General features: G+C 49.0%; 1 protein-coding gene across 1 annotated transcript in view; it reads right to left on the bottom strand.

Annotated features, from left to right (window-relative positions):
• Positions 1 to 11,703, bottom strand: part of SLC1A7 (solute carrier family 1 member 7) — a 43,686-nt gene extending 31,983 nt beyond the window's left edge. Inside the window, exons 1-2 of the mRNA XM_049617167.1 lie at positions 11,544 to 11,703; positions 5,895 to 5,974 (exon numbers count right to left, since the gene is read on the bottom strand). Coding sequence (XP_049473124.1) covers positions 5,895 to 5,974; positions 11,544 to 11,678 — 215 coding nt within the window. The 5' untranslated portion in view covers positions 11,679 to 11,703. The remainder of the gene's footprint in view (positions 1 to 5,894; positions 5,975 to 11,543) is intronic.
• Positions 11,704 to 12,204: the final 501 nt, after the last annotated feature.

The raw sequence follows: 12,204 nt of genomic DNA, 5'->3' as shown, positions 1-12,204 counted from the left end.
GGGATGTCACTCCTGTGATTATGCTATAAAGGACTGTCTCAGAAGACTGGAGAGTGAGGGATCCTCCTTCCTGCCTTGATGAAGCAAAAAACTATGTTGGGAATTGCCTTTGGCGAGAGCCAGCAGGCAGAGAACCACAGGTAGCCTCTAGGACTCAAAGGTGGCCTCCAGCTGATAGCCATTAAGGAGGGGGGCCCTCAGACAAACAGCCACAAGGAAATGACTTCTGCCACCAACTCAAATGAGCTTGGAAATAGATTCTTCCCCAGCCAAGACTTCAGAGGAGAACACAGCTCAGCTTACACTTTGCAGCCTCATGAGACCCCGAGCAGAGGATCCAACTAAGCTATGCCTGGGATTCTGAGCCACAGAAAGTGGTAGATAATAAATGGGGGTTGTGTTAATTGGCTAAGTTTGTGGTAATTTGTTCCATAGTAATAGATAACGAATGTACAGAGAGAGAGAGAGAACCACGAGATGGCTGAAGGGCTTACACTTCTCAGTGTAATCCTTACCTGTGATCTTGCTCCCAACTGTCAATGAAAATTGCTAAATTTATGTACTGTTTGAAGCAGGGATATGTGTGTGCATGGGAGACTGACGAAGGCTGTCCCCTGACTAGTTGCAGGAATGCGAGGGCAGAGGAGAGCCAGAGGTAGTGAGCACTAGGGTTCATGGAGGATGAGGAGACTTCGACACCCATCACACGGGGAATGGCTCTGGGCACAGGTGACATGTGTGTGCCGTGTGGACGTGCATGGCACCTCGTCCACGTGCCTGGGAAGGCTGCCATGAACACAGGTGTGCAGGACTCAGACCTACATGCAGGTCTGTATCAGTGTTCCCAGGTGTGCCTGAGTCCAGAGAGACTTTCCAGAGAAAGTGACACGTAAGCTGCAGGTGCTAAGTGAAAGCAACGAAGGAAGAACAGGTCACCCAAAGGGGTTGCCTGCTGAGAGCAAAACGGGTGCAAAACAGGTTCATGAAACATCTCATCTGGGCCTTGGAGAAGCCTTAATAAGTTAGAGAAAACATGCTACATTCATAATATATCAGGAGATATGCTGGGTGCTCCAAGTACATGATCTTATTTCATTCTGAGAATAACCCTGTGAGAGAGGTGGGTGTTGTCCCCATTTTACAGGGAAGGTCACTAAGGCTCAGATGCTGGGACTTGATCAGGGTCACACGTCCAGTAAGTGCTCTTCCCCTGGAGTCTCCTGCAGATTCTCAGCCACACCTACCAGTACTGTTTGCTCACCTCCCTCATTGCAAATTAGGAAGCCACAACTGGCCAAGGGGAGGTTGCACTCAGCTGGACTATGGCATGCCTGTCTGAGGAGGGGGCTCAGGCCAGGTGCTGGTTTGGAGTGGATTCTAGAGACAAGATGTCCAAGAGCTGGAAGATGCTAGACTGTGGGAAGACTGACTGAGCTGGGCTCCAACCCAGGCTGGCTCGAGTTGGGCCTCCTTTCTCTAAAACAAAGTGTTTCTGTGACTGTCCCCTTTCCAGATGGTGAGACTCCTGAAGGCAGGCATAGGATCTTATCATCCTTTGTGTCAACTGCCCACCATTACCACCCATATTTCTTTATACCTCATCATCCCTCTTTGCTCGTCTATTCATTTTCTGTCTCCTGCAAAAATCTGTTACACTGACCACCACCATTGACAAGGGGGACAATGAACCCGACCCCCTCCCAGTATCTCACATAAAAACACAGTGATGCACATGGTCCTTCTCCATGGAGGGGTCACAGCAACTGGTGACCTTGGCAGAGGGAATTTCTGGCCTAGGAGTGGCTTATCCAGATAGGAATGCTGTTTCACTACTGTACAAAAAAAGGGGTCTGTACCCCATCATGTGGTGTGCCAGCTGTGACTGTGAATTCATTGAACTAACAATACTGAGTACACCCAGGGTTATGAGCAGCACCTGCGGTGGAGACCGGTCATCATCAATCGTTATCAATAAATAAAGAGCTGGGGGAACTGCACACGGCACCTTGAGCTAGGTCTTGCACGCAGAGTGAGGCTTTAATTGGGAAGAGAAGAGGGCATTCGTGGAAGGAGGAACAACGGGAGCAAAGGTATGGAGGCAGAAAAGCATGCGGCCCACTTAGGGGCTACTGACATAACCAGCCTGATCCCAGGGACGTGGCATAGGAACGGGGTGGCAGGTTCTGCTGATACAGAGGTGGCCTGGCACCCAGAATTGCAGGTTATCGGACCTGGGAGCAAATGTGCCTTAATGTGTATCCTCCCACTGCCCTGGAGCGGTTACTCTGCAGAAAATCCCTGACCTCTGAACTGTCGAGGCAGCTCTGGCGATTTTGCTCTGCCCTGAGTGGTCACATGGGAGTGGCTGCTCCTGGAGGACAGGGATCACAGCCTTGAAGTGTCCAGGAGCAAGCGCTCGGGGAACTGTGGGCGACCGATGAATGGATGGATCACAGTTGAAGCTAAAGGAAGGTGAGTTCAAGGACAGAGGGTTTGGGGCTTAGAAATGTGTCATTTTTTCCCCTTTAAGAAGGTTCAATTCTCCCTTAGTAGGAGAATATGAAAGCACTTCCATTTTTCAGTGACACGGTTGCTCTGCATGAGCCCAAACTGTATAATAAACAAAGGAAATGTGTGAACACACACTGGCTTTTCTCAAGTTAATACCGCATTCCATTCCCAGCCCAGAGAAAGCACTTCTGTCTAGTGAGAGACAGGACTTGGAGAGCTGGACAGGCCCTTAGTCGCTAGGTAAGCTGGGTAAACCAAGGCCCAGAGTGAAGGTGCCTTACCTAAGATCATGTGATAATTTGTGGTAGCAGCATGTCTAGGTCCCAGGTCTCTGACTGACTCCAGGCCTTTTTAAAAGTCAAATGACTTGCCCAAGATCACACAGCCAGAAAACAACAGCACCAGGGTGGGAGCCCAGGTCTGTGGGACTCCAAGTCCATGCAAACCCTCTGTCTTTGAGGTATTTCTATTCTGAGTACGTGGTGACACCTGGGCAGTAAAGGACGGTCATGGCAAAGGACCGTAAAGCCACCTAACAGGATTCCTGCGCCTTATATCATAATAAATCCAGGGAAAAAGGAGAAAAGAGAAGAGTCTTCTGCTTCTTCCATTGACACACTTACCTAGCTGTCATGTAACCATCTGTTTTCTCCCTCACAGCCTGTGAGCTCTGCCAGGACTGACCCTCATTGATCTCTATATGTGCAGCACCCAGGACAGGGCCAAGTGCCCAGAGAGCACAATGCCTGATTGTTGAATTCCTTCACTGATTCACTTGACAAGTATTAAGGAGTACCTACTATGTGCCAGGCACTTGGCTAGGTCCAGAGTGGAACCTCAGCAGACTACTGTCTCTGCCTTTACAGACTTTATGGTCCTGTGGGAGATCAAGAAACAAGCAAACAAGTGAATACATACAGGACAACAGTGGATGGTAAGGGCTGTGCCGGGAAAGGAATAGGGTGTGGTGAGGCAGAGTGAAGGTGGTGGTGAGGGGTAATGGGTGGGGCAGGCCTTTCTAAGGCAGTGACGGTGACATGGAGATCTAAAGAAGAGGAAGAGGAGGGGGAAATGGGTGATGGGCCTTGAGGAGGGCACTTGTTGGGATGAGCACTGGGTGCTGTATGTAAACGTTGAATCATGGGAATCTACCCCCAAAACCAAGAGCACACTGTATACACTGTATGTTAGCCAACTTGACAATAAGTTATATTAAAAAAAAAACAAACAGATCAAGAGGAAGAGATATGAAGTGTTGGAGGCAGAAGGAACAGCATGTGTGGAGACCCTGAGGTGGGGGAGGGTTCGGTCTGGTCTAAAAGGCCAGTGGGACTGGAGTGAGTGGGGCCTGGCATGAGGTGGGTTGCAGGCAGGGAAGGATCAGGCAGGGCCTCTGAGATCAGGGTAAGGGCGGGAGAGTTTGTTCTAAATGCCATGGAATGTCATGTTCATTCGGGTTAATGAATGGCATGGCCCAGATGGCTTTTCAGGAGGTAACTCTGACCACTGGGTGGAGTATGGGTAGGAGGGGAACAAGGACCAAAGCCAGGAGGCCAGTGAGGTTACTGTGGAGTCTGGACCCGTGTGGTGGGGGTGAAGCTGGGTTGGCACTGGGAGGCAGAACCAGATGCAGTCACTGGCAGACGGGCTGGTGGTGGGGATGGGACGGGAATAAGCAAGGAGGTTTGAATAGCTGGGTGGACGGAGCTGCCGTGTAATGACAAGCAGAAAACAGGAGAAGGAACTGGTTTGTGGGGTAAAATCTCAGGCTGGTGACACTAAATTTGAGACACCTGTTGAATATCCAGGAGCGATGTCAAATAGGTAGTTCAAGTGTGGTGCTCAGATGAGAGGTCTGGGGGGGAAATCTGTACTTGGAGTGTTGGGCTTCTGGGTCGTACCTCAAAGCCATGAGAATGGACGAGAGAAGTCTCGAAAGCGACGACATTCAGAGAGGAGTAGAGGAAGAGAAGCTGGGATAAAGGGGCAGAGAGCAGGCAACCACAGAGGCAGGGAGGAGGGGAGCACCAAGAGGAGGATTTCAAGAGGGAAAGGGGGGGATCAGCTGCTCTATCGAGTGTAGCAACTGCTGTGGAGAGAGAGGTCACACAGAGCAGGAACTGAGAGTGTCCTTTGGATTTAGCAACATGGAAGCTACTGGTGACCTTGACAGATTCACTGACCCAGTGAATGACTCAAAAGATGCATAGAGAGGAGATGACAAGCAGAGTGGGTTGGGGAATCAGGGAAAAGCTTCTGGAGGGAGGGAAGCTGTGTTTCAGCAGAGTCTTGGATGGGATGGAGGCTGAGTCCTGAGAGACCTAAGTGCTGCCTGCAGGAAGTCGAACTGTACTTGACAAAGCACCCCTGCGGGGAGTAGAGAGTGCCTCCCAGCACTAGAGGGAAAGGGGAGAGGAGTTGGCTCATGTCTCAGGGCTCAGCAGCAGGGAGGCTGCGAAGCGATGACCCTGCCCTAAGGGACAGAGCCCACTACCCCCCTCCAACACACACATACAGGTCTCAGAGATGTGTGCACCTCCCTCCCTGCAGAGAAGTCCTGGGAGGTGAGGATTCCAAACCCACAGCCTCAGAGCAATGAAGGGCTCTTAGACAGCACCTGGAGCAGCCAGCTTGTTATAGGTGGGGAAATCTGAGACGCAGAGAGGGGCAAAGGGCTTGCTCAAGGCCACACAGCATGCCATTGGTAGAGACAAGTGATCTCCAGTGATTTCCAGTGGTCCTCCCCCAGTGAGTAAAGTCTGAATTCTTAAGCCTGGTGTACAAGGTCTTTCATGCTGGGGCAAGAACCTCCCCCCAACTTCAGCTCCCACCACCGTTCCTCACACTCTGTGACCCAGTCCTTCGAACATCTAGCACATGCAAGTATATAGTCTCGTACAGTCCTTGCAACAACCCTTTGGAGTAGGTGCTATTATTCTCATTGTATAGGTGAGGGAACTGAAGCTCAGAGGAGTCTGGGAACCGTCCAAGGTTGCAGAGCTGAGCCAGCATATTATCTCATGAGTGTCTCCAAAGTTGTCTTTTCCCCACACCCTGCTGCATTCACCATAAAGAGCCCCTCTGCTGGGAAGCAATCCCTGAACTTCCTGGCCCTGAGCTACCTGGGAGCCAGGTCACGTCCTATGACACCAAGTCACTTTTTTAAGTCACTAAAAAGTCCATTGAATGGGACTGAAATAACTGGTGTCACTGAACGACCCGGGCTTCAGCAGCCCGTGCCACACCCGAGTGCCCATAAAGACCCCCAATCACAGTTTTCAGGCCAGCCACCCACAGCAGGAGCAGGGCACCTACTGAATCTGTACAGAATCTTCTCCCCTCCCAGCCCTGGCCTCCCAGCCAAACACCTGCCCCTCCCTCACCTGGAGACCACCAGTGGCAGGATCAGCATCTTCAACATCCTCATCAGGAGCTCTCCAGGAAACTGGAAGTAACTAATTTCCTGAAAATGCAGGAAGAGCTGGGGTTATAGCAGGCAGTACCGACCTCACAGCTGCTCCATTCTTTACAACGTTCAATGCCCTGATTCACCCACCCTCTCTTGTCCAGCACGTGGACAGCAGAGTCCACAGAGGAAGCACTGGCTTTGGAGCCAAGCAGACTTGGGTTCTAATCTTGACCCCCTGTAACTAGCTGTGTGGCCTTAAGCTAGTTACTCGATCTCTCTGAGTTTTTCTCATCTGTAACAAGGGTAACAACTACTTCATAGGATCATTTGGAGGCTTAAATGAGAGGAGGTACATAAAGCACCTGGCAGAGTGCCTGGATGAGAGTAAGTGTTCAGTAATCACAGTAAATGACAGCTCTCCTCCACCTCTGCACCATTCATCTGCCCATTCATGGTATAATTCATGTAGCAGATGGTAAGTGGCAAGAGGACAGGGCCATATACTGTTCACACGTTCATTCAGCCCATATGGCCAAGCATCGTGCTGGGTACCCCAGAATGAATTAGGCACAGTTCCTGCAACGGAATTCTCAGTCTAGTTTATGGGGAGACTGACTCATCCACAGAGCATGACATTCTTGAGTCAGTTTCTTCTTCTGCATTGGGCCCATTCTCTGGTGCCTCCCCACCCCCAACCCATCCTGGCATCATCATGGGTTCTTGCCAGCCTCCTGGCAAAGGAGAGAGAATCGGGTTGGTGGGACACCATCCAGTATAAAGAGCCCCTACCGGGCAGAGTTCTTACATTGGCTTCCTCACAGGCCGCTGGGTCTAGCCTACCCTTGGGGCCTTGGATTAGGTCTCCTCGCCCGTCAGCTGTCTCCAGAGTCACATGTCCAGAACCTGACAGCTGAAGTAGAAGGGGTCACTAAGCCCAGTTGAATTTCATATGAATTTCGTATGAACAACAAATAATTTTTTTAAATGTTTACTTATTTTTGAGAGAAAGAGAGTGAGTGAGAGAGTGTGCTACTGGGGGAGGGGCAGAGAGAGGGATACAGAAGATGCAAAGTGGGCTCTGAGCTGTCAGCACAGAACCTGTTTCCAGGCTGGAACTCACAAACTGTGAGATCATGACCTGAGCCAAATTCGGACCCTTAACCAACTGAGCCACCCAGGCGCCCCAAAAACAAATAATTTTTGTGGTTCACTTGAAATTCAAATTTAACTGAGTGTGCTGTTTTCAAGTTTTTAAATTCAATTTAATTGTTTTGCTATTTCTAGCAAACCATGCTTGAGGCCACCTTCCTGAGGGTAAGGTTGTGGGTGAGGCCGGTACAGGGACTTTCAAGCACCATCCAAGTTAAATTTTTGTACTTGGAACCATTTTTTTTTAAAAAACATAACACTTGGTTAATAGTCTGATACTTTGAAAAGCCCCAACTCATAGAATTTTGGTGCTGAGAAAGGGGTTTTAAAGATCTAGTTCAGCTGAGCCAAGAGAGGGAGGGGACTTAGCAGTGACTGTGCAGGACCAGAAATCAAGCCTCCTTGTCCCGTTCTACTGTGGTTTCCAATGAGCCAGAAAGTCTTTAAAAAATAAGGGTGAATGGGAGAGAAACTTCTGAGTCCCATGAGCATGAACAAAAATGCTTTATTGTACCCTTATGTCCGATAGTAGTCTGGCCAAATATAAGATTCTTAGTTTGAAAGAATTTCCCTCCCCCTTGTCTTCTAGATTCTAGAGTTGCTTATGATGTTTGGTACCATTCTTCCTATCCCTTAGCTGAGACTTGTTCTATTCCCTCAGATCCAATGAAGGAATATCTGTCAATTTCCAGTTTTCTGTAATTTTCATGAGGTGATGTACCACAGGACGAGATTTTCTGATTTTCTTCTTCTTTTTTTTTTTAATTCATAGTGGTGTACATATTTTTTGCTTCTGAGAAAATGTCTTATATTCTCTGTGAAATTTTTCTCTCCATATGTTCTGCTAGCTCTCTCTAAAACTCTTATTAGGGAGTTGGATGTTGGACACCTCTGACTTCCTTATATTTTCTTTTATTTTCATCTCTTCTTGTTTTACGTTCTGGGAGATCCCTGCAACTTTATGCTAGCTACTGACATTTTTATCTTGGCTCATAGATCTTGAATTTCAAAAGGTCTTTTGTGTTTTTAGATTGTTCTTTCTTTTTGCATCTTGTTCTGTTTTACAGTCACGATATCTTCTCTCACATGTCCAAAAAACTTAAGAAAAGATTTAAATGTTTTTTTCTATTTCCTGCATTGTCGCTGCTTCATAGAGACCCTCTTTTCTGTTTGTTTGGTCTCTTTCTGTTAGATGCTTTGACCTTGGCTTCTGCTCATATGTAAGTGTGAGGCACTAAACTTCTGTGTGCATGAGTGAAGCTTGTCAAGTGATGGCTCCTCAAAGGAAGGTAACAGGTGACAGTCTGACTTTTGTACTGGGGATAGGATGGGATGGGGAGGAATCCCCTTGAGAGCAGAATTTGGAGATGTTTTCTCTGAGGCTTCAGTTAGAAGCCTCTTCCTAACTCCATCTAGGGGGTGAGGGTGTGTCTAAGCCCAGGTGACAGCAATCTTTGGGGATCCCGCTAATTGGTGGGACGCATGTGCCTCATCACCTCCCCTCTCCCAACACACACAGGTGGGCCTGATATCCCTAAATCAAGCTTCTCTGGCTCTTTGGGACAGGCAGGACAGTAGAGATGGGTGGAAAGGAGTCTCCCCATTACATGAACTGGAGGGGACTTAGGGGTCCAACTGCTCTGGTTAACAAAATTCCAGCCAATGCCCCTGATTTCACCTCCATACTTCACGTGGCCTCCTGCAGCTCTGTGCACTTTCAAGTGCAGAACCTTTCTAGAGTCCTCTAAGCCAAAGTGATGTGGCATCTACTTCTACAGACACAGGTTTTAGCTTTCTGTGCTCCTACTAAGTGCGATCATTCAACTCTATCCACTTCCCTTCTTGCCTAATTTATGGTACTCGCTCGACTGCTTTTCTCCACTATCTCCTTTCATATTCTCCTGGGAGTTTATTTCTTTAAACAATTCCATTACTGTAATTTTAGTGGGATTCCAGGAAGGAAAGGAAGATGGATGCAATTGTAAATTCACCGTGGTTTCACCAGAACTCTCAAAATAATCTGTATTTTTTTAATGAGATACTATTTCCAAAGAGAAAATCTGTGATTTTCTAAGTTCTTTTCACAAGTAGGACATTCTTCCATTGTGCAAATTGTTTATGACTTTTGACTGTTGCATAAGCTTACAAAATAAGGGTTTAGTTTCTGAGTCACTGGCAGAGATCACAGAAACAACTCCTGGATTTCAAAGTAAGATGCTGGGAAAGCCAATTCCTGCCAAATAATTGTTCTAAGACTTCACATCCTTTCTTCAATTTATCTGGCAGGTTAATCCGGACCGGAACACATTTGCATTTCCAAGCAGATGGGGCAGGCCGCTTTGGCAAAGGAGGCCCCAGAGGAGCTTGGCTTTTAATGAGAAGCATTCCAATTTGTTTTCACAAAATAATCTTCCTGCAGGAAATATATTTTTTGTTGCTCAGGGAAATTAAAGAAAGTAGATTGCAGATTGTGCCGTTGCCAGTTTAATTCGGCAAAAAGTCAAGGGTTGTCTCTGTGACAAGCGCTGAACTAGACTCACATTTTGGCTCGTGAAAGCCCATGTGATATTCATCAAGTTAAATTCTGATGGGAGGGATAGACACCTGCACAAAGGGCTCCGAAGCAAGACAGCTGGCAGCTGGTGACAGCAGAAGGCTGAGCGTGGCATGAGTGTGGGAGCAGAGTATTAGTTCAGAGTGAGGCAGGTCTGGAAGAACTTTTATAATATATGGAATATGAGATGGTTCCTGGACATAGGTCGGACTTGGACAGGTAGATAAGGGAGAGGGGAGTGAAGGACCAGCCACTCAGCACCGCTGTAATTCATTCATTCTTCCACATGCTGTATGAATCCTTGTTTATTCTCAAAACAATCCTGGTGGACATACAGTGCCCCCCACTCCAGATGAGGAAAACAAAGCCCAGAAAGGAGACAGCATTTTGCCTAAGGCCTCACAGCCATTTACTAGTAGAGTCAGAGTCCAGGGGTCTGGGAGCCACCACTGCTCCCAGAGTCCATGCTTCTCCCTAAATAGCCGAGAGTGGCTTAACAGTGTTACTGCTGTAATAGGGGCTCAGTTCTCAGGGACGGGGTGTTTCCCTTTTCATGGGGGACCAAATCTGATGCCTTGAGCCCCAGGTGTATTGACACCTGGTATCCGTGAGCTGCAGGAAGAGGAAATTTATGAAATAGGGGATCTTCCAAGAGCCCATCAGCAAAGACTCCTTGCACAAACGCGAGACGAGCTACTTTAAGCCCTTTTTCGGCCAGGCCTCATCCTTAGCCTTGTCTTCGGCCTGCCTAGCCCAGTTATAGCAAAAATCCTGCCAAGTCAGTTTAGGGAGAATGCCCCCTCTTTACCTTCAGCAAGAATCCTGCTAAGTTGATTTAGCAGGAATCCCTTCACCCTCCATGTTTCCTCTTAGCAATTTTCTATCTGTTGGCCCCTTACCATGCTCATTGGCTCTAAATCCTCAGCTGTCTTTGTTGTGTTCGGACTTAAGCCTGATCTCTCTCTCCTATTCCCATGGTCCTGAATAGTCCTGAATAAAGTCTCCCTTACTGTTACAACAAGTGTCAGAATAATCTTTTCTTTAATGCCGTATGAGTGTCCTTCCCTGTCCCGTGGGAGATGGGTGCCGAGAGGGAAAGGGGCCCTTGCTCAGGCCGTCACACAGGCCGGAAACCTGGGGGCCTGCCCTGATTTCCTGCCCTGCATCCAATCTGCCACCACATCCTGAGGGCTCCTCTTTTGGAAACAGGTCTCACAAGTGCCCTGTTCATCATGCTGTAGGTCTCACCCCTGCAGCCACCCTCTCATTTGGTCCCCTGCCTGTATCACTGCCTCAGCTTGCACTCAGCACCAGAATGATCTCTCCAAGCTGAGATCTGACCATTTCACTCTCCTGCCCCAAACTACTCATAGTTGTCCCAGGCCTGTGCTTGGTGATGGGATCCAGAGGCCCGATGGCCCCTGAGCTCCAGCCCCTGCCTCATAGTGTACGTTCCAGCTGCCATGAACAGCCTGCTCCATACATGCCCAAATCTTTCATGGCCCTGCATCTCACTCCTGCTGTTACTTCTGCCTGGCGTACCCTTCCTGGCTCTCTGTTCATCTGACCTGCTGTAAGAGGTGTTCTCTGATGCCTGCCTTGCATTCTTACACGTCCTCATTCTTCCTGTTCCCATGCCTCTTGGCCCTGTGGTTCTTCTAAGGAGATGTCCTTGCCTCTCACTCACCCGGTGATGCCATTTGTAACCACTTCCTGCACCATTTTATTGGACCTCACTCCAGTCCTGCAGTGTTTTATCACACCCGTGCTACAGATGAGAAAACTGGGACCCAGAGAGGCAGAGTGCCTCACCCACTGTCATGTCACCAGGGAGTCAGAGCATGGGACTGTGATTCCCAGATCCCTCAGGCCCACATACCCCTCCTCGATGGGGACCCGGTGAAGCTCTGGGTGGCTGACCTGTGGTGATAGGCGACGGGTCCTCAGGAAGAAGCCGAGAAGGCAGCCCACGGTGACAGATAGCACAGACAGGATGAGCAGTCCGTTTCGCTTGCACACATCCCTCCCTCGTGCCAGGACGGCGCCTGGCACCATGGTGAGCCCAGTCTGCTGGCACAAGGCACAGCACCATTCCATGCACGTGAGGCCAGCCGGGGGCTCGGCGTCCCAGCCAGGGGCACTGGCTGCTCAGCAGGCAGGTGGTCAGGGTTGCTAAGCACCAGTCGCCAGCCCCACGGCCATGGTCTGTGTGTCTGCCCCAGAGGGAAGCCACAATCCTATTACCGGCTGCGTCATTAGGAGCCAGGAACAGATCAGGGCCTGGGAAATTAGAGCAGGCCACGTGGTCTGGGGGTTTGGACCTCAAAGCCAAGTGCACCTCTTAAACAAGGGAGGGGCCCAGAGACTTGCAGGAGGAACAGAGGGACACTTGCTCGGTTGGTTTGATTTTTACCCCCACTTCATTCCAGAAAGAACTGAAGGCAAAGCAAGAGGATACTAGCAATCACTAACATTAAGCATTTATCACATAGCAGGTGCTATTCTAGAAGCACGTTACTTGCATTAGCACATTTAATCTTAATACCGATTCTGAGATGTAAGTACTGATACGTATCATTTT

The sequence above is a fragment of the Panthera uncia genome (assembly GCF_023721935.1).
Source record: "Panthera uncia isolate 11264 chromosome C1 unlocalized genomic scaffold, Puncia_PCG_1.0 HiC_scaffold_4, whole genome shotgun sequence".
Lineage (NCBI taxonomy): Eukaryota > Metazoa > Chordata > Mammalia > Carnivora > Felidae > Panthera > Panthera uncia.
The sequence above is the reverse complement of the archived record's forward strand: the minus strand, read 5'-3'. Positions and strand labels throughout refer to the sequence as shown.